General features: G+C 45.5%; 1 protein-coding gene and 1 pseudogene across 1 annotated transcript in view; both read left to right on the plus strand.

Annotated features, from left to right (window-relative positions):
* Window positions 1–17: 17 nt before the first annotated feature.
* Window positions 18–12,357, plus strand: LOC134396141 (zinc finger protein 436-like; annotated as a pseudogene).
* A 5,609-nt stretch (window positions 12,358–17,966) lies between these two features.
* The window catches only part of LOC134396130 (zinc finger protein 420-like), a 229,188-nt gene continuing 224,839 nt past the window's right edge, over window positions 17,967–22,315 (plus strand). Inside the window, exons 1-5 of the mRNA XM_063122502.1 lie at window positions 17,967–18,055; window positions 19,146–19,648; window positions 19,824–19,950; window positions 20,405–20,475; window positions 20,844–20,970. Coding sequence (XP_062978572.1) covers window positions 19,235–19,648; window positions 19,824–19,950; window positions 20,405–20,475; window positions 20,844–20,970 — 739 coding nt within the window. The 5' untranslated portion in view covers window positions 17,967–18,055; window positions 19,146–19,234. The remainder of the gene's footprint in view (window positions 18,056–19,145; window positions 19,649–19,823; window positions 19,951–20,404; window positions 20,476–20,843; window positions 20,971–22,315) is intronic.

Genomic DNA, 22,315 nt, shown 5'->3' on the forward strand with positions numbered 1-22,315 from the left:
TCCTCCGGAGGAAAAAGGACTTAGATCTGCCTCCAGGTGCTGCATCCGGGCCTCCTGGAGGGGAGCAGGTGAGACCCCTCCAGCCTCCGCATTGGGGGAGAGGGGGGAGGGGAGTCCCTGGGCTGCAGGGGAGGGTCATGGGGTGGGGATGGCCCAAATTCCACCCCTGCCATGAAGGGGGTGGGAGTAGTCTAATTCCCGGTCTTGGAGGGCAGCTGAATCCTCCCCCATTTCACCCCAGAGGGAGGGGACATGTCCGGCCCCTGCACGTACGATGCACCCAGAACCGGAGGGAGCTTCTTCGTCTTGATCTCTCGGCAAGCAAGGAGGCCTCATTGAGTGGGGAGGGCGGGGGGGGGGTGGAATCCAGCGTTGAGTCGATGAATCAGACCGACCCCTGAATCCCCTTCTGGGCCCTGAGTGAAATCCTTGCTCCCGTGGATCGCCCCTCCTCCCCGCTCGGCCTACGTGGGTCCTCGGGTGCCTTTCCCCAGGTGGCTTAGAGGCTCCCCAGGTGGCTTGGCTGAAGGAGATGGGTGACCCCCCTCATCCCCAGGACCCACATGCCTGGCACACGCCTCAGAGAGGGGATTTCAAAGGAATCGCTGCTGGAGCCCAAAAGCCGCAGTAGTGCGATGCAGGATGTGTCCCAGGACCTGCGTGGAGAGATGCAGAGAAAGGGCCTTGCGGCTGAAGAAATGAACCCAATCCCTGGAAGGGAGTTGGGGAGGAAGGAAGAGGCCGAGGCCTCCATAGGAAACGCATCCCCTCCTTCCCGAAGGCATCGGTGCCTCCTGCGTGGGATCAGCCGAGACACCCCACCCTACCCTGCCTGATGCATTCGGGTGAAGGGGAATCTCTGGGCTGCAGGGGAGGAGGTGGGACATGGGGGCAGGAGAGAGAGAAGGAGAGGTGGGGAAACTCTAGGGGTGGGGAGAGATGACAAGGCTGACAATAAAAGAATAAAAGAGAAGGGGGAAATTAAAAAGAATAAAAAAGGGAATTTGAAATTCCGGAATACAAAAACAGACACACCAAATCTGAACAGAGCACAAGTGATGAATCGGAGTTTCTTTGGGGAACAGAACTTGTGGTCTCCTCAGAAGCAGGAGGATGCTGACCTGTGAGAGCCTTTGGTCTCTTCCTCTGAGGCACCTTCCAATTCGGAATGCAGCCTCCATCTGCTGAAGCGCTACACCTCAGGAAATCAGGGAGAAGAATGATCTGTCTTTATTACTATTTAACATAAAGCACCGTCTTTATAAAGGAAAGGGGAATGTTTGTATTTGTAACAGTTTCTAGCTTTTATTCACAAATAGATTCTGTTGATTAATGCATTGATCTTTTAAAATCAGACTAATCAATAAAGATTTCTATAAATGACTGACAGCTTAATTAAACCACTCGTAAGGATGCTTACTGTAAGGGAGGCTCAACCTTATTGACGAAAGCAAATAAATCACCAGGCCCAGATGGCATCCATCCTAGAGTTCTCATAGAACTCAAATATGATATTGCAAACTCCTCTCAAAAATATGCAACATGTCCCTAAGCTCAGCCTCTGTACCAGAGGATTGGAGGATGGCCAATGTAACACCAATTTTCAAAAAGAGTTCTAGAGGGGTCCAGGAAATTACAGGCCAGTTTGCTTGACATCTGTTCCAGGTAAATTAGTTGAAAGCAATATTAAAGACAAAATTAGCAAGCATACAGAAGGGCAGGTTCTGCTTAAGAAGAATCAACATGGCTTCCACAAAGGCAAGTCCTGTCTCACTAATCTACTAGAATTGGTTGAGAGTGTCAACAAACATGTAGACAGGAGTGATCTGGTGGACTTTGTTTACTTGGACGTAATTATTATTTATTTTTCTTAATATAAAACATTTGTATCCCGCCCTATGCCACTAGGATCTCAGGGCGGCGTATAGATACAATCATACAATATAAAACAATAAATATACACAGCTAAAAACAAATTATGTCAATCCATGCTACCGTCGTTTTTGCTTAAAGCTCCTCACACTATCTGCCAGAATGTTTTGCAGTTCTTAGTGACAGAAGCCCCTATCAATTGTTGCCATGACTTTCTGGTCACCTTGGGGGGGGGGGGGGGTTGCAATGCAGAAGCTTTTTGTGATTTTTTTCTTAAGTCATAATATGAGCAAGGTAGTTGATGCTCATGGTTCTGTTGGTAAGAGTGGTATATGGACTGGATCTTTCTCCTGAGATTAGCACACTCACAGTCAAACCATGTATTCGTGTGGGCTCTCGGGTGTTTTGTGGTGCTAAGATTGTTTTGAAGGAGGGTGTATAAATCCTGAGTGATCTCCTCATAAGCTAAGATGCCCTACTCAGGAGAAGTGCCTGCAGTAATCTGATAAGTGTTTATGTTAGCTAGGAGAATAAGCAAGCCTATCAAAGACTTTTGAGAAAGTCCCCCACATGAACAACCTCCGCAGTCATGGAATAAGAGGAGAGGTCATCTTATGGATTAGTAACTGGTTAGAGAACAGAAAACAGAGGGTAGAAATAAATGTTCAATTCTCCCGAGGGAGGGAAGTAAATAGTGGGGTCCCACAGGGATTGATATTAGGGACCAACTCTTTTCAACTTAATCAGAAATGATCTGGAATTAGGAGTGAGCAGTGAAGTGGCCAAGTTTGCCGACAACACCAAATTATTTAAGGTTGTTAAAACACAAAGGGATCGTGAAGAGCTCCAAAGGGATCTCTCCAAGCTGGGAGAGTGGGCGTCCAAATGGCAGATGCAGTTCAATGTAAGCAAGTGTAAGTTGATGCACGTTGGGGCAAAAAACCCCAACTTCAAATACAACCTAATGGGATCTGAGCTGGCAGTTACCAAACAAGAAAGAGATCTTGGGTTTGTGGTGCACAGCTCGATGAAAATGTCCACCCAGTGTGCGGCGGCTGTAAAGAAGGCAAACTCCATGTTAGGCATTATAAGAAAAGGAATTTCTTATAATGGACATCAGGAAAAACTTCCTAACTGTTAGAGCAGTGCGACGGTGGAATCAGTAACCTAGGGAGGTTGTGGGCTCTCCCACACTAGAGGCCTTCAAGAGGCAGCTGGACAACCATCTGTCAGGGATGCTTTAGGGTGGATTCCTGCATTGAGCAGGGGGTTGGACTCGATGGCCTTGTAGGTCCCTTCCAACTCTGCTATTCTGTGATTCTATGAATTGAGAATAAAATCGCCAGTATCATACTGCCTTTATACAAATCTATGGTGCAACCACACTTGGAATATCTGCAAAAAAGGATATTATGGAGCTGGAAAAAGTGCAGAACTGGCAACTAAAATGATGAAGGGGCTGGAGCATCTCCCCTATGAGGGAAGGTTATATCAACTGGGATGATTTAGCTTGGAAAAAAGGAGGCTTGAGCAGACATGATAGAGGTGTGCAAAATTATGCATGGTATGGGGAATGTGTACAGGGAGACATTTTTCTCCCTCTCTCAAAATATTAGAACCCCAAGGGGTCATCCCATGAAACTGATTGGTGGGAGATTGAGGACAAATAAAAGGAAGTACTTCTTCACGCAGAACACCGTTAAATTACGGAACTCACTACCACACAAGATGAAGTGATGGCCACTGTGGCGATACCCACCTTTCTGTATCTTAGGTATGTCTGTATTTGTATGTCTAGTGATTGTGGAATAATTGACTGAGTGGGCGTGGCTAGGGAGGCTGTGAGAAAGGGGGAGGGAGGAGTATAAAGAGTTTGGCTGAGGGGCTTGTCTAATCTGATTCTGATTCTGATTGTTATCCTTGTGGAGTGTCTCAGGCTTGTGCTCCTTGAGAAAGTTTGGTGTGTGGGGAGTGGGAAGAGATAGGATTTTAAGGGACTTGGAATTGTTTTAAATATAAAAATAGGCAGGTTTGATCTACATTGAGATACCAAAGATTTGTTCAATTTCAATAAACTTTACTTTGTGTGCCGTTACCACAAACCACGTGTCAGCTCGGATTTATTACCTGCTATTTTTGCACAGTGTAAAAACATCTGCCAATGTGGATGTTCAGTACCTCAACAATAGAACCTGTTTTTCAAAACCCTTTAGCTTGTTCCTTCATGTATAGGGGAAAGGTTGGATGGATCCTTTGTCTGATCCAGCAGGGCACGTCTTATGTTCTTCAGGAGAAGATGGCGGCAGCAGAAGGCGTCACAGAGAGGGCGTGTGGCAGGGGGGTTGGATGAAGAATGAATAAGTCATGAGAAGGAATGTACCTTTAATGGGGTGAATGGTTAGAGATGGTCTGTGGGGGTCGGGGGGAGGCTCTTTCTGGTTCTCAAGCAAGTGAAGAGCTTTGGTCTGTGGCTGTCACGTGAAAAGTCCTGCTCTGGTTTCTAGTTCCTCTTGGAATGTTTGCATTGCTTTGATTTTCTTTCCAGAAGACCTGCTTTGTAGCTGGAGTCCTACGTATTTCATCTTGTCCTGAGAGTATAACACTTCTTTACACACTCTATGAATAGTAAGGAAATCTTTGCCCAGATACAGAAGAAAGAGGGGGGGTTGCCCCTCTTCAAGGTGTCCTTGGAACACAAAACAAAAATGGCTGAGGAGGGCTCTGCTGACCCCGAACGAAATGATGCCATCAAGACTGAGAGCAGTGGGGAATTCTGGGAAAGAATGGTGAAGGAGACCCAGGGTGAGCAGCTCCAGCATTTCAGGCTGCTCCGCTACCAGGCCGCCCAGGGCCCCCGAGAGGTTTGCAACCAACTCCACAACCTTTCTCGTAAATGGCTGAAGCCGGAGAGACACACGAAAAACCAAATTGTGGACCTGGTGATCCTGGAGAAGTTCCTGACCATCCTGCCAGCAGACATGAAGAGCTGGGTGAGAGAATGTGGAGCAGAGACCAGTTCCCAGGCGGTGGCCCTGGCAGAAGGCTTCCTCCTGAGCCAGGCGGAGGACCAGAAGCAGCAAGAGCAGCAGCAGGTGAGAGCATTGCATCCCAGGGGGCAGGAATATGAGCAAGGATATCCTAAAACACTCCACTAGTTGCCCAAACCTTTCTGGAAATCGCCCCAGGAGAGAAATCGTAGACCTCACCCTCAACATTTTTGCCTCTTTCTCTCTTTTTCTATTCCTTCTCCTCACTCCATGTCTTGGATCTTATTGCACTTTCAGGGGGGTCAGGAATGGTAGGGCAGAGAACCTAAAACTACTCATTCCCTCCCCCTTCTGAAAAACACCCATGGAGAGATGCCCCCATAACTCGCCCCCAACATTTTTTGCCTCTCTCGCTCCCTTTTGAAGCCTTTTGATCCTTTCGTATCTTGGATCTTCATTGCTGTTTCAGGTACGGAGTTTGTCAGCAGAAGCAAGGCCTGAACACCCTGCAGCAGAGAGGGCTTCTTCAGACACCACTCAGAGCCCCCCGCAAAGGGAGATCAAGCAGGAGGATGACTGTCATGCTTTCTTGCAAGGTAAGACTTCATTTGGAGGTGGCTCTATTTCAACCTGGCCTCCTTCTCCAGTGTTATGAAAGGGGTCGTTGGACAGCCTTTATTCACACACACCCCACCACCACCACCCTGCCTGTTATGCGGGGAAAGATGTTTTCTCTGCCCTTCAATTTTAAAAGACTTTGAGATTTTTTACACATGGAAATTAAGAGATAGATTTGTGGTGAAAAAGAGGGAAATGGGGAAGCATGTATTTATTTTCCCAACTGAACTCCCAAAATGCAAATTAAAGGTAAGCCATCTTGCAGTGCCCAGGCGTACTTAAAGTTGCATCACTTCCAATGCAATTCTATGCATTTGACTGGGAAGTGAGTCCATCTGTGTTACAAGGCACTTTCTTCCCAGAAGTCTCGGATGTTCATCTCAACCTCTGAGGCAAGCCTGTGCTACCGGCTTCCCATCTTCTTTGTCTCCACAGGGCCTGGAATGATGCCGGCAATAAATCCACAGCCGTCTCTTCTTCTTTGTGATGGAGGGGAACCGGATCAGGTAGGTGGAAGGATCACTGGGGAGACAGCCTGGGTCCCTCCATGTTCTGTTCCCCTCCCAGGGCCATAATAATTCTCTCTCTTTCTCTTTCCTTTCCTAAGAACATAAGGAGAGCCGTGCTGGATTGGACCAAAAGCCCAGCTAGTCCTCCATCCCGTTTCCTAGAGTGGCTGAGGAGAAGCCTCTTGGGCCTCCAGAATCAGGACAGGAGGGCCAGAGCCTTCTTGCCATTGTTCCCATGGCAACTGGTTTTAAGTCCTGCATTATCCAGCCCAGCCATCTCACTATACCCCAAAAGAGACAACCTCATGCCATTAGGACCAAGAGCAGTGGGGATTTCTGGGGGGAAATAGTGCGGAAGATCCAAGATGAGGACATGGTCAGCTGGGACGTACAGCTCCAGCGTTTGAGGCAGTTCTGCCACCAGGAGGCCGATCGCTTTATCTCATCCTTGAGTAGGGAACATTTTCTTTTCTCATCCAGGCTCTGGTGACTTTTGAGGAGGTTGCTGTGCACTTCACGGAGGAGGAGTGGGCCCTGCTGGATCCTGACCAGAGAGCCCTGCACAGGCAGGTCATGGAGGAGAACCGTGGGATCGTGGCCTCTCTCAGTAAGTGCCCCTGTTTTCCTGCTTAATGATGGGTTGCAAATGCAATAATGATGGGGAAGATAATATGATGGCCTATGATATATAATTTTTTGACGCTGCCTTTTAGGACACAACTGTCAGAAGGTAGTGTTCAAAAAGAAATCGAGATTTATTTATTTATATATTTATTACATTTATACACCACCCCACTGCCGAATCTCTCTGGGCTACAAATGCTCTCAGATGCATTTGTGTTAAAATCACCAAATGATAAAACACTTGTCAAATGATAAGACAGGAGCCTCTCAGAAACACCACCTGCAAAACACTGATGAAAGAAAGGCAGCTCAGAACGGGCCCATTTTGAAGGCAGAAGAACTTAAGAAGAGCCACTCTGGATCAAATCACGGATCCCTCCAGTCTGGCATTCATTGCACACATTGCAACCCCCACAGGAGACCCACAAGCAGGGCATGTGGGGAAGCAGCCGCAGAAGTGACAAAGAGCCGCAGCTACCCGTGATTTCATGCACTTGCTCTGGCCAGAGGTGCGGGGGCCCACTGCGTGACAAGACATGTTGTCTGGGATGTTCCCCAACCTGATAGGGAAGGAACCACTTCACAACCTGTTCAGGCACAGAGACTCTTCTATTGATCCATGCGCATAGGAGACAGCTCTTACCTCCTACAAACTGATGGCAGAGACTCTCTACCCATCATCCAAAGCATACATTTATAACTTTCCAAGCCCCTCCACACATTATACAAAAGTCCCTCCCCCCATCTTCTATTGATTGCATATTTTCTACATTTTCCATAAACTAACTTCTCTACACAAAACAATGCCCCACATTGTGACAACTGCGCCCCCCCCCCCCGGTATGTAACTCCTTGTAGTTTTGTTAAGACCCTCGCCAAGGTCAGCCGAAAGTGTCTCCAGCTAGCTGTGAGCCACTTCTCGGTGCCCAATAAGGAGGGGGTCTTGTGGATCAGGCTTGAAGATGCCTCTGTGTCTGCAAATACGGAAACTTGTTTCCGTCCTCAAGGCTTTCTTTCGGATATGTTTTGCAGGACTGCAACCTTTTCCCTGTGTCAGATTAGTAGGGGTGGATGTGGGGGCAAAGGGTTTAGGGCAAACTTGAGCCTGAAGTGAAGACTCGGCACTTTATTATTCTCCATGAGGAGACACGAAGGTGGGAGCCAGGACAAGGAGTGTGCATGCTTTTGTACTTTAATTCACATTGAAATGAAAGGCTTCAGGGAGGCTTTTCAGGTTTCTCTATCAACATCTTCTAATCCTAAGTGGGGTGCAGGGTGGTTAAACCACCCACTTTCCAACCAGAAGCGAGGTGTCTTTCTATCCCCCCAAATTCTCCCATTTTACGCCCGTGTGTTTTGTGAATATCTATGGCATCATAACGAACAGGTTCAATGGAGTCTGCTGAAGGTCCACCCTCTGGGCACGTTCCCTTGACGGATCTGTTTCTCCCTGGAACCTCTTCCTTGAGCTTTGGGTGTTCTTTAGTCACATTCTCTTCGCCATCGTGGTTCAGGCTCTTTGTGACGTCTCCTCCGTCCCATGAGCTTTGAGGAAGGACGTTCCTCTGCCTCTGCAGGTGCATAGCGTCAGATGCTCAATGACGAGTCTTTGCTCCTCGTCAACATGGCAGCAGGCGCCAGTCCTTCTGCCCTTCCACAGCATCTCAGCATCTCTGCCCCCGTTTGGCCCTGGCCCAGCAACTGCTCTGCAGAAGCCATTTGCAAAACTAATCTGCCCTTCATGTTTCTTGTCTTTCAAAGTCAGTCTTGCATAGTTTCAGTTAGATGTATTAAGATGCCGCAATGTTAGTTGGCAGGGAAGCACGATTTCCGGGTCAGGGGTTTGGCGTCCTCCTAAAGATGAGTCGGGGATCTTCGGGCAAGTGCTTCAAAACCTTCATTCTGCCCATTCCAGATCAAAGTCATTGAACGCTGCCTCTTCAGCCTTTCAATCCTTTCTGGGCCAGATTAGTAAGGCGCTGAGCCTGCAGGTATTGAACATTGCCTCTTTCCTGAAGGGCTAAGAAAGTCCTGGTGTAGAAATTCCTGATCTTCCTCCAGGAGACCTCTTCAGGCCCTGCTTATGCTTGAATGGTTAGGTTTGCTTTTGCGGTCCCAGGGCTTTAGGAAGATGTGCCCTTTTGATGAGCTTGGTAAAGCCAGATCCAACCTAGCATAAGCGATCTATCGGGTAAGATGACTGTGCCCTTACAGGTCCTACCTTGGCGCATACCATGATTTTGACAGGACCCGTATCCATGGCTGCCAAACTCATTTGGAGTCTGCACTACCAGCTGTGCTGACGGACAGCCTGTGAACAAGTCTGTCACATAGGCTAGGCTGAGAGGGAGCAGAAATGCACAGTGCATTTAATTTCTCTGCGGAAAGCTCGAACGCAAGCCTCCATGTGGCCCAGTCCAATGCCTCGCCCCACACAGAGAGTCTGTGAAGGGCAGTCCACAGGTGCAGTTAAGCACCTGCTAAGAACTGCACCCCATCTAATGCTTTCCCCTTCTTCCCTTCATTGAGAGCATTAATTGTGGTTGCTCCGTGTTTTCAAGTTCTCTTGCTAACTGCGGCTTTTACCAATTCTCTTATTTTCATTCCAGACAGTGACAGTTGGGAAGTGGATGATAAGAGAGAATCATATGGGCTATCATCGAGAAGAGAGGAATGTGAAAACAGCAACAAGGAGAGAAGGAAACCTGAAGTAAATTGGAATGGGAGGAAGTATTCCTTTGTTTCTCAGGGCAATAGCTATCCTGATAGCAGCATCCAAGAAAAAATACACATAAGACAGGAAAATAATAGGTTTCATGTGCGTAGAGAAACTTTCAATTCTGAATCAAAAGTTAAAACTCACTTCAGAATTCCCGGACTGAAGAAACCATATAAATGCCTGGAGTGTGGAAAGACCTTCATTCAGAGTTCATGTCTCTTTCTACACAACAGAGTTCACTCAGGGGAGAAACCATATCATTGTTTGGAGTGTGGAAAGACCTTCAATCAACAGACACAACTCACTTATCATCAAAGAACTCATACTGGGGAGAAACCATATCATTGTTTGGAGTGTGGAAAGAGTTTCAGTCACAAGACAATTCTTACTTCTCATCAAAGAGCTCACATAGGGGAGAAACCATATCATTGCTTACAGTGCGGAAAGGGATTCAGTCGCAAGACAACTCTCACTTCTCATCAAAGAACTCACACAGGGGAGAAACCTTATCATTGTTTGGAGTGTGGAAAGAGTTTCAATCAGATAACAACTCTCACTTCTCATAAAAGAACTCACACAGGCGAGAAACCATTTAACTGTTTCGAGTGTGGAAAGAGCTTCAGGGAGAAGGCACATCTGACTTCTCATCAAAGAACTCACACAGGGGAGAAACCATATCATTGTTTAGAGTGTGGAAAGAGCTTCAATCAGAAGATAAATCTCAAACGTCATCAAAGAACTCACACAGGGGAGAAACGATATCATTGTTTGCAGTGTGAAAAGAGTTTCAGTCAGAAGATAAATCTCACTTCTCATCAAAGAACTCACACAGGGGAGAAACCATATCATTGTTTGGAGTGTGGAAAGAGCTTCAGTCGCAAGACAACTCTCACTTCTCATCAAAGAACTCACACAGGGGAGAAACCTTATCATTGTTTGGAGTGTGGAAAGAGTTTCAGTCAGCACACACATCTCACATCTCATCAAAGAACTCACACAGGGGAGAAACCATATAATTGTTTGGAATGTGGAAAGAGCTTCAGTAGTAAGGCAGATCTGACTTATCATCTAAGAACTCATACCAGAGAAAAACCATATCATTGTTTGGAGTGTGGAAAAAGCTTCAGTCAGAAGACGTCTCTTACTTCTCATCAAAGAACTCACACAGGGGAGAAACCATATCATTGTTTGGAGTGTGGAAAGAGTTTCAGTCGCAAGACAACTCTCACTTCTCATCAAAGAACTCACACAGGGGAGAAACCATATCATTGTTTGGAGTGTGGAAAGAGCTTCAATCAGCAGACACATCTCACTTCTCATCAAACAACTCACACATTGGAGAAACCATATCATTGTTTAGAGTGTGGAAAGGGCTTCAGTCGTAAGCCAGATCTGACTTATCATCAAAGAACCCACATCAGAGAGAAACCATATAATTGTTTGTAGTGTGGAAAGAGCTTCTGTCACAAGACAATTTTTACCTGTCATCAAAGAACTCACACAGTGGAGTAACCATAACATTGTTCAGAGTGTAGAAAGAACTTCAGTCAGAAAACACAACAAAGCTAAGACAACAAAGAAAGATCTTGACACGCAGATCATAAATATTTCCAAAATATGGGGCAGAATATATTTTCTCAGTAACATAAAATTGATGTTTCTTTTATAGTTTATTTTCTCTTGGAAGTGTGTTGAAAGTTAACATGCATTGTCTGGAGTGTGGAAAGAGATTCAGTGAAAAGAGAAAACTGACTCAGCATCAAAGAATTCTCACAGGGTACAAAACACATCATTGCTTTCAGTGTGGAAACAGCGTTAGACAGAAGAGTAATCCTACTTCTCATCACAAATTTCACACGAGAGGAAAACCGTATCAATGGAGCGCGGAAAGAGCTTCAGTCAGAAGACACATCTTAAAAGCGCTCACACAGGTGAGAAATCAGATGACAGATTAAGTTTTCATTCATAAGCTAACTCACTTCTTACCAAAGAAATGACACAGAAGATAAATAATATAAGTGCTTAGATCGTAAAAAGACTTCACACAGTGGAGAAACCATATACATATTTTGAATGTGATAAGAGCTGGTGTTAGGACAACAAAGAGACATCATGACACACAGATCATAAATATTTCCAAGATGTCAAGCAGTGTTGATTTTCTCAGTTACATACACTTGATGTTTCTTGTATAGTTTATTTACTCTTGTAAGTGTGTTGAAAGGAAACATGCATTTTCTAATACTGAATAAATATGTGCAGTCAGCAAAGCAAAGCCAAGACTTGCATTAAAGGCGGTTGGGGATTGCTGCTTTAGTAAAGGCAGGTTGGGAAAGAAATGTTTAGGAAACAACAAATGGCGATTGAAGAGACAGCTTTAGTGGCATTGTTATCATTATATGGAGAACTGAATTGCACTAAAGAGACAAAAGAATTGATAATGAAATTATTAACAGCAGCAAGATTAATGATATCTAGAAACTGGAAGGTTCAAGGGATTATCATATAGAAGATTGGTGTAAAGAAATATGGGATATTGCTATTAATGATAAGTTAACATGTAATATAAAAGTTAGAAGAGGGATGATAAAAACGAATGATTTTGATGGAATATGGAAACAGTTTCTAGAATTTGTTTTATCAAAGGGGAGAGGGAAAACACCTCCAGAGGAAGCAATGAGATTCTGGAAATATGAATAAGATCCCGTGGGTGGGTGGGGGAGCACTTTTATGTTAAGTATGATTATGTTAATCTAGAATATATTTTATCAAATGTTTATTTTATATTATTGTGTATTATGTGGTATTGTTTTATTGTATTGATGTATTGATTTGTATTGATTTATATTGATGTTTAATAATAATAATAATAATAATAAGATGCCTAGTATAGCACCCTGTGGTTTTGTTTTATTGTTGTATTTGCTATGTGACACCATTGACTGTATACAACTCCGAAATCCTAAAAAGTGTGAAAGGTAGTATATAGCTATTACATAAAAAGCACCACGTTTTTTATTCTTGCCCGATTCCAACAAATAATGTGGGAGTGGATGTTTGATGAGAAACGCTGGGTGGTGAGGGCTTTTAAAGGTTACAGTCATATCCGGGTTCTTGATTTCAAAATAAAATAAAAAATCTGCACACTAAAAAAATTAAAATCGTTTCTCCCCGGGGAGTGTATTTTGCAGAATTTACTCTGGCTTTGGATGTCATGTGCAGGAAGCAAGCACCCTTGCTTGCCCTCTGACGCCTGAAGCAGGCAGTTTCTCCCCCAAACCCCTAGAGATTTCAGTGTCCTTGTTGAGCCTCCCGGGACCTCCTGAGTCTCTTGGCAAGAAGAGGCCCTCAACGGAGAACCACCTTTTACAACACCCTCCCCCTCCCTGCACCCCATACACACGCTGGCTGAACAGATCCATCCAGCAAGAAGAGGGGATGACATAAGCGTCATGCCGGGTCAGATCGAGGGTCTATCTAGTCCAGTACTCCGTCCACACAGAGGCCAACTAGCTGTCGATCAGGAACCAAGAAAGCAGGACACAGTGCAGCAGCACCCTCCCACCCATGGTCCACAGTAACTAGTGTATACAGACTTACTGCCTCTCATAGTGGAGGAGTTGGCACGTAGCCATCAGGACTAGTAGCCCTTGATAGCCTCCTCCAGGAATTTATCCAGCCCCCTTTCAAAGCCATCCAAATTGGCCATCACTCCATGTTGTGTTCGTGAATTCTAGAAAAGAGACATCATTGCCTGCAGCAGCTGAGGGGAAGCCCAGAGCCACTGTGGGGCAATGGAATACGTTTCCCGGCTTGGAGAGAGGAGGCTCTTGCTGCTTGGCCCTCTAAGGGTCAAAGACATGTGCCAGATTCCTAGAGAGGAAGGGGATTTGGGGAGGAGAGGAGTGTCCGTATCCCACCACAGAAAATGCCCCTCCCCAGCTCTTTTTGTGCCGCCTTCTTCCTCCTGAGGAAAGAGGACTTGGATCTGCTTCCAGGTGCTGCTTCGGAGCCTCCTGGAGGTGAGCAGGTGAGACACCCACCCACCCCATCTTCCGCATTGGGGGGAAGGGGAGACTGAAGAAACCGTATAAATGCCTGAAGTGTGGAAAGAGCTTCATTAAGAGTTCATCTCTCATTCAACATCACAGAATTCACACAGGAGAGAAACCATATCATTGCTTACAGTGTGGAAAGAGCTTCACTCTGAAGACACGTCTTACTTCTCCTCAAAGAACTCACATGGGGATTGGAGTGTGAAAAGAGCTTCAATCCAAAGATAAACCTCACTCGTCATCAAAGAAGTCACACGGGAGTACTCATATCATTGTTTGGCGTGTGGAAAGAACTTCAGTCGCAAAACACAACAAAGCTAAGACAACTAAGGAAGATCATGACACACAAATCATAAATATTTCCAAAATTTGAGGCAGGATAGATTTTCTCAGTTACATACATTTGATGTTTCTTTTATAGTTTATTTACTCCTGTAAGTGTATTGAAAGGAAACATGCATTTTCTAATACAGAATAAATATGTGCAGTCAGCAAAGCCAAGCCAAGCTTTGCATTAAAGGTGGTTGGGGATTGCTGTTTTAGTAAAAGCAAGTTGGAAAAAACATGGAGAAGAAACAACACAAACCTCATCATTTGATATGTCCTTCATGAAGTACATAATTGTGCCATAATGGAATGAAAAGAATTGGAGCAATATTATAAAGGTCGTGTCTGAAACTGAAATTAATACTCAAAACAAAATGGGTTTCAGAAAATTAGTGAGATACTAGATTTAAATGGAGGTACTGTGGCGTTACACCCCACAAGTCAATTCCCAAAGGTATGTCTGCAGTTTGTAAGTCTGTGGTTTGTAGAATGTTGGCCTGAGTGGGCGGAGTTAGAATGTCTTGGGAGGGGGAGGAGTTATATATAAGGGAATGACGGAGGGGATTGTGAGTCTTGTTCTGTTCTGTTCTTGTTCTGTTCTTTCCAGGGAGACTGGTTAGGTACTCTTAGAGTCTGTAGTGCTCTCTGTATTTATGGTACTTAAGTTTTGGGAAATTTGAGAGTCAGTGTAGTGCGTGGTGTCTTTAGAGTGTGGTGTGCACGTAGTGGAAGTATATTAATCAATACTGAGAATAAATAAAGTTCAAGAGTGATTGTGTGAGAGAAAGGAAAGCGCGAATGTGAGAGTGACAGGATTGTATGGAAGGTTTCAAAAAGGTTTTTAAATGTTGTTATTTGAAACAAAGCTTATGAACTTTTAAAAATAAATTTTGTTTGTTTATTTTAAAACTACCACAAAAATCCCACGTGTCTGTTTGGCATTTATCATCTTAAGTTTACACATTTAACACCCACTCTGACAATCATTCACCTAAGCAGATATAACTCACAGCGCATTATTATATATATTAAAATCCTTCTCCATTTTAAACCCCTTTCTCCACATAGTTTGGAGGAAGGTGGGCTTTATCCCTTGCCTCAGGCGTACCAAGTGGTGGTGTTTGGCTTGAGAAGGGAGTAGCCTCGGCCAGGTCTGGTGTTCAGAGCCTGTGTCGTGGCAGGTACCACTATACACACCGATATAAAATTTAATAAAATATCTGTTCCATACTGTTAAGTAGAAACAGTAATAATAAACACATAATTTAAATTGGTAACAATTTAACACATAACTTTATACCAAAATAAGATCAGTAGTAAAAAGTGACGCCCCTCGGCTATGGGGCGGTATATAAATGTAATAAATAATAACTTAGTTCTTACTTTGGTATAATGTTATATTTTTGCTAAATCATTAAATTTATAAATTATTAAGTGTTTATTATTACTTGTTATACTTAACAGTTACTTTATTAAATTTTATGAAAATAATTGGAACAGGTCCAGCAGGCTAAAAAGTACTTAAAGTTTGCACATTTACCGTGAGTTTGGAAACCAACTCCTCCGGGTGGAGGTTTACAGCTGGCCTTGGATGGGGTTCACTCCCCCTGTGCAGGCATTCAAGAAGGCCTTGAAAACATATTGTTACCGTGGCCTTCTCTTGCTCGGACTGTTGTTGAAGCTATTATTGTTGCTGGTTTGAGTGTTGGCTTTTATTATTGTTTTTATTGCTTTTTGTTGTTGTTGAGCTTACGTTTGATCGCTTTTAATATTGTTACTGTTTTTTATGTGTTTTATTGCCGTGATTTGCCTTGGGAGTGCTTCTGCCCTCAAAGGTGGCCAAGAAAGGTTTTTAGTACATATTAAATAATGTTATCACGACCACAAAGCCTTGCATTTTAAAGCCTTGCGCTTTTCAATTAGCGCATCCTTTCTCAAAGCCAAGATTTCAGCCATTTTCTGGGGTAAATTGTGTTTATTTTTTGTTAATTCCTTCTTTATTGTCTCCCACGAGACCTAGTGTGTCTTAATTTTGTTCTGAAATTCCTGTCAGAACTCCTTTGTGTTTATTATGGCCAACACTGTATTTTGCTAAATAGCACTGGATCTCTTTGAATCTCTCTACTATAGCCAACACCTGTGATCTCCTACATGCACGGATCACCGCAGTCTGTTCTAGCACTGGATCTCTTTTGTATCTCACTGCTTTGTCCACCACTTGTGACGCCCTGCCCCCCTGCATCGTCTCCACTTCACCTGAGACACCCACAAGCACCCGACAGGACTGTCCACGGCACTAGCACCCAGGGCCACTTCAATCCCCCGTGCTCTCACAATGGCCGTGAACGGGAAAGGGTGTGGGTGTTGGCACCCTCAAGAAATCGACACATAAAATAAGTATTAGCAAGGCGGATAGAAAGTCGTGACAAATTTATTGCAATGGGGTTTCCTTTCATAGGCTATCTTAATAAGGACGGTGGGAAAAGCAGTCTTCCTGATACACAATAATAATTTAAAAAATGTACTGATCTTGGAACTCCTTTCACTACTTGCATGCCATTATGTTTTTGGATCATATTGTACTTAGTTTATTTATAAGAAAAACCCTTAAAAAAAAAAGGACAGTTTAAATCAAGGAACTGACCATGGTATTAGGTCATGAACAATAAACTATAAAAATGGAAAGTGTATACTGGGGGAGGGGGAGATGAGTAAATTGATTCAACTTTTATCCAATTAAATGTTGTATTTGAGACTTCAACTTTTGTCCAGTTTGGGGGTAAATCCAATGAACAAATCTATCTGTAAAGGGCATGGTCCTCACAGTGCCAAAATTGATTACCTCTGTCTTCATTTTAAAAAGAAACAAAGTAAAAAGGGAATGATTGGAGATGGAACAAGTTTTGACCGCCATTTATGCCATATTAACGAAATTCATTTTTCATTCAGAATTACCCAGTTCATTGAAGAATTTTCCTGTCAATTACACCCTTGATTTTCTTCCAAGTTCCCCTTTATAAAAGCGCTGCCACCACCCTGCTGTGGTCTTCCTTTCCTGCCAGAGTCTGGGAGATTGGGAAGCACACACCCAGGAACTTAGCACAAGAGCGCTGCCCTCATTCTTCTCTTTCCCTCTAAGAGGCCCAGAAATATTCAGGTATCACCAACCTTACATTTAAAAAGGTCTCTCTACGGAGCTGCAAAAGGAATGCCAAGGGAAGGCTAAGCTTCAAACCCAGTATCTCCCTGACCCCGCCATATCTGAAACGTTCACCTTCATCACTTTTCCGGGCGGAAGGGAAGGCCTCCTTGCTAAGAAGTCCTTCCGACCTTGGCTTTCAAACATTTTGCTCGGAGTGAACCAAAACACCCAAGAACTAGTGTGGCGTAGTGGCTAGTGTGTTGGACTGGGAGTCGGGAGATCCGGGTTCTAGTCCCCACTCGGCCATGGAAACCCACTGAGTGACTTTGGGTCAGTCACAGACTTCTCAGTCCAGTCTACCTCACAGGGTTGTTGTGAGGATAAAGTGGAGAGGAGGAGGATCATGTACGCCGCCTCGGATTCCTTGCAGGAAAAAAGGCGGGGTATAAATGCAATAATAATAATAATAATAATAATAATAATAATAATAATAATAATAATAATAATAATAATAATAAAAATAAACTAGCAATTCAAGATGGTTTTGAGTCCAGCGACTGCAAGCACAGATTAGGCAAAGGCCTTTCAGCCCCAAAGAGAGATGCTGTCAGAGAGGCCCCAAGATGGCTCCAGCTGGGACCGTGGAAGCGGCCGTAGGCATTTACCGGGGAGTAAGCGCCATGGGGCTGAATGGGCCTCGCTGATGAGCAGACACGGACACAACGGGGCTGCAGCCTTCCGCGCCCTGGGCTGAATGGCTGAAGCTCCTGCGACCTTCAGAGCCTCATGGGGAGAAGAGCAACGAAAGGGGGGGGGGGGAGGATTTACGAGCAAAACCCAAACACACATCGGCTGAACCGATTCATTCAGCAGGAAGAGGAAATGTCCGGGATCGGAAAGACAGATCGCTGCCAGCAGCGCCCTGAGAGGAAGCCGGAAGCCAAGGCGGCGCAATGCAAGATGCTTCTCTGTTCCTGCTTGGAGAGAGGCAGGCAAGGCTCTTGCCGCGTGGCCACCGAAAGAGTCAAGAAGACCGAAGTAGGTTCCTAGAGGGGAGGGGGATTTGGGGAGGGGCCGAGTCCTCCGGAAGAAATGCATTTTCTCCCCCAAGGGCCCCTTCCTGCCGGGTCTTCTTCCTCCAGAGGAAAGAGGCCACCGATCCTCCTCCAGGTGCTGCATCGAAGCCTCCAGGGTGGGATCAGGTGAGACTCCCCGCCGCCCGCCTTGTGAATTGGGGGAATGTGGGTCCCTGGGCTGCAGGAGAGGGGGGGACAAGGGAGGCAGGAGGTGGTGAAGACCCAGGGGGAGGAGATCCCCGAAGAGGGATCTGGTTTCTGCTAGGGACGGGAGCTGGGCCCTCCCCTCCTTTCCCCCCACGCCATAGGGATTTCCCCCCCCCCAAGGGAGCTTCCCTCTTTCCTCCAGGCCGCCCCTTTGATTTGCCACCTGGGAGGGGGAGACTGAGAGTAACATGGACCCCATTTCCCAAACTGATTTATTCACTGCTCTGCATTGATTAATATCCGCCCGTTAATCCGCATCTCCTGTCCCCTCTCTCCCCCGCCCCACCCCCGGCCCTCCCGGGAGGCAGCTGATCCAGGGAGCCCTAAAAGGGCCATAGCTTTTGTCGTTATTTAAATAGGCATTATTGACATTTGGCGACTGGGCAGGGAGCGGAGAAGAAAGCCGATTTTGGTAGTTTGGGCTAAGGGCCCCAAATGATCTTGGCCCGCCCTATGATGCCACTCTGAAGAGAGAGGTGGCTGGAGAAGAGACCTGTCTGGAAGAAGGAGGAGGCCGATAATAACTGAATTAAAAGAGAAAGAGACAGGAGAAAAAAGCAAACCTGAGCAGAGGACAGTCTGTGAATCTCAGTTTCTATGGGGCACACTTTGCTGGTCTCCCCCGAAGCAGGAGGATGCTGTCATGTGAGAACATTTGCTCTGTTCTAGTGGGGCAGATCATGGTTATGATCATAAGGAATGGAGCCTGCAGAGGCAGTATACCCCACAAAATATGGGGGAAATGCTACAGACATGTACCCTTATGAAGACAAATGGTTACAGAGGAGCATTGTGGTGGTGGGGATGGACTCTCAAGCAATGGAAGGGCTTCGGCCAATGGCTCTCAAGTGAAGCATCCTTCCCTAGTTTCTGGTTTCTCTTGGAGTCTTGGCATTCCGGGAGCTTCCCTTCTGGGACAAGACCTGCTTAATAGCTGGAGTCCTGCACATTTCATCTTGTCCTGACAGTGTAATGATTCTTTAACAGACTCTTTCCTTACCTTTTACAGAGCCTTAGGAGCCTTGCCTCTTGTTTTTGCCCAGATACAGAAGAGGCAAGAGAGTCTGTGGCCCCTTGGAGGCTTCCTTGGGATGGAAGATGGCTGAGCACAATTCAGCTGGCCCTGAAGCACAAAGAGACGAGGCTGCCATTAAGATTGGGAAGAGTAAGGAATCCTGGGACAGAACAGTTCAGAACCTCCAGGGTGAGGACATGGTCAGCTCAGACGTGCAGCTCCAGCGTTTCAGGCAGCTCCGCTACCGGGAGGCTGAGGGACCCCGAGAGGTTTGCAACCAACTCCACAACCTTTCCCGTCAGTGGCTGAAGCCAGAGCAACACACGAAAAACCAAATCCTGGACCTGGTGATCCTGGAGCAGTTCCTGACCATCCTGCCGGCAGAGATGGCAAACTGGGTGAGGGAATGTGGAGCGGAGACCAGTTCCCAAGCGGTGGCCCTGGCAGAAGGCTTCCTCCTGAGCCAGGCAGAGGACCAGAAGCAGGAAGGGCAGCAGGTGAGAGCATTGCATCCCAGGGGGCAGGAAAGGGAGGGAGAGTATCCTAAAACTCTCTGCTAGTTGCCCAACCTGTTCTGAAAATCTCCTGAGCAGAGATGCCCCAGGCCTTCCCTGCTCTATTTATGTCTCTCTCATTGCTTGTCTTATCCCTCCCATTTCATTGCTGTTTCAGGTCAAGAATCTCTTTGCCGAAGTGAGGCCTGATTCCCTTGCAGCAGAGGCAGCTCCATCGAACACCACACAGAGCCCCCCACGAAGGGGCATCTGGCAGGGGGGTGACGGACGTGCTGCCTTGCAGGGTAAAGAATCTGATGGTGGTGGTAGGTGCATTTCAACCAGGTCTCGCTCTCTGGAGCATGCAAGAGAACTTTAGCCTGCTTTTATGTGTGTGTTTCTGCCCCACTCACACCCCACCGCACCCACACACCAAAACGTCTCTGGGGGGAAATGCTTCTCTCCAGCAATTCAGAACTACGTTAAATTTTCAACACTTCGAGACTTTATATATGGAAACGTACTGTGTGATTCATGGCCGAGTGCCCAAATGGGGAAATACACATTTTTCAAACAATTGAACTATCAAAATGCAAATTAAAGCTAACTCCCATTATAAGGCCCAGGTGTACTTAGAATTGCCCTCGGTGCATTTTACTGGGAAGGATGTTTGTGTTCCATGGGGCTTTCATCCCAGGAATTTAGGATGAGTAATCACAGTCTCTGAGGCAAACATGTCCCGTCATCCTTCTCACACAGGGGCTGCAATGGCGCCGGCAGTGGGTACTCGTCCATCTTCTTTTCGTTGTGATGCAATGGCACCGGATCCGGTAGGTGGAAGGATTGCTGGAAAGAGAGGCAGGGAGCAGCAGCCTGGGTCCCTCTGGCTAATGCCCTCCGCTACGGTCCCAAATTTATCTGCCTCCTTCCATTTGCTTCTGGCCAATCTAGGATTGTCTGAGAGCCCCGCTGCACCTGACCAGCTGCCCCCTTGTCCCGCTACCTGGCTCCCCAGATGCCTCTTGGGAAGGCAACAAGCAGGACAGGAGGGTGATCAATGCTGCAGCAACATGCCCAGCCCACCTCGCTTTACGTTACCTTTGAGTAGGAAACTCCAGTGTTTTAGGCAGTTCTGCTACCAGGAGGCTGATCGCTTTATCTCATCCTTGAGTAGGAAACATGTTCTTTTTTCGCCCAGGCTCTGGTGACATTCGAGGAGGTTGCTGTGAGCTTCACGGAGGAGGAGTGGGCCCTGCTGGATCCTGACCAGAGAGCCCTGCACTGCCAGGTCATGGAGGAGAACCGGGGGATCGTGGCCTCTCTCGGTAAGGCTCCCTGTTTTCCTGCTTAATGATAAAATAAGGTTCCAAATGTAATAATGATGAGGAAGGCAATATTACCATTTTGGGGTATTTTGAGGCTGCCTTTTATGGCAAAGCCCTCGGAAGGTGATGTGCACAAAGAAAATAATATATATTGTTAGGCATCCCCAACCTTTTTGAACCTGTGGGCACATTTGGGGATTTTAGAAACTGCTGGGGGGCACCACCACAAAATGGCTGCCAAAAGGATATGGCTGCTGTGAGGGCCTGGCTGGTCAAAAGAGGTGTTGGGGGAAGAGAAATAGTAAGGCTAGAGGCTGGGAGGGAGGGAGGAATGGGAAGCCAAAGGGATAGAGAGGAGAAAAAGCAAAGGGGGAAGAGGTGACGGGGAAGGGAATGAGCAAGGCTACGGGCAAGGAAAGCAAAGGAGAGGCAACCATCTGTCAGGGATGCTTTAGGGTGGATTCCTGCATTGAGCAGGGGGTTGGACTCAATGGCCTTATAGGCCCCTTCCAACTCTACTATTCTATGATTCTGTGGAGACCAGGGATGGGGAAAGAAAGAAATAGTTTGGAAAGGGGTAGGGGGAGAGCCGAATCTTGGAAAGATGGGAAAGGGCTTCATTGGTGTTTTTTTAAAATGGTGAATATTAAAAAATAATATTGTGAAAAAGAAAACAAACTCCATTACATATATAGGAATATCATAATTTCCCCATCAGGTATACCATTCTTTTTTTTAAAAAAAAAAAAAGGTGGGTTCTTCAACCTCATACATAGGGTTGAAGAAAAGCGGACCATACGGCCACGTATTTATCCACTCACAAGTCACACCTATATAACACCCGTTCAGATGATGATGATGATTTACATTTATATACCGCCCTATAGCCGAAGTTCTATGGGCAGTTTACAAAAGTTAAAAACAGTGAACCTTAAAAACAAATATACAAAATTTAAAACCATAAAAAGCATAAAATACAAACATAAAATACAACTTCTGGATTTTAAGAAAGGCATAAAGACTGATCTCGTCCAGCAGGCCTACTCAGTTGAATTTTAAGATGCCTTTTAATAATGCGCTGCTTTTCATGATGTATTAGTTTTGAATGTTTTAATTATATGTATTTTATGGCGTTTGCATTTGTGTTGTACCCTGCCTCGATCCAGAGGGAGAGGCGGGTAACAAATAAATAAATAAATTATTATTATTATTATTATTATTATTATTATTATTATTATTATTACAGAATATCTGTTTAAAACAATTATTCTGGGGTCAGTTAAAAAACTCAGCATATGCTGTTAAATGTTGTTAAATGCCTGGGAGAAGAGAAAAGTCTTGACCT

This window comes from Elgaria multicarinata, chromosome 3 (assembly GCF_023053635.1).
Source record: "Elgaria multicarinata webbii isolate HBS135686 ecotype San Diego chromosome 3, rElgMul1.1.pri, whole genome shotgun sequence".
In the NCBI taxonomy this organism is placed as follows: Eukaryota; Metazoa; Chordata; class Lepidosauria; order Squamata; family Anguidae; genus Elgaria; species Elgaria multicarinata.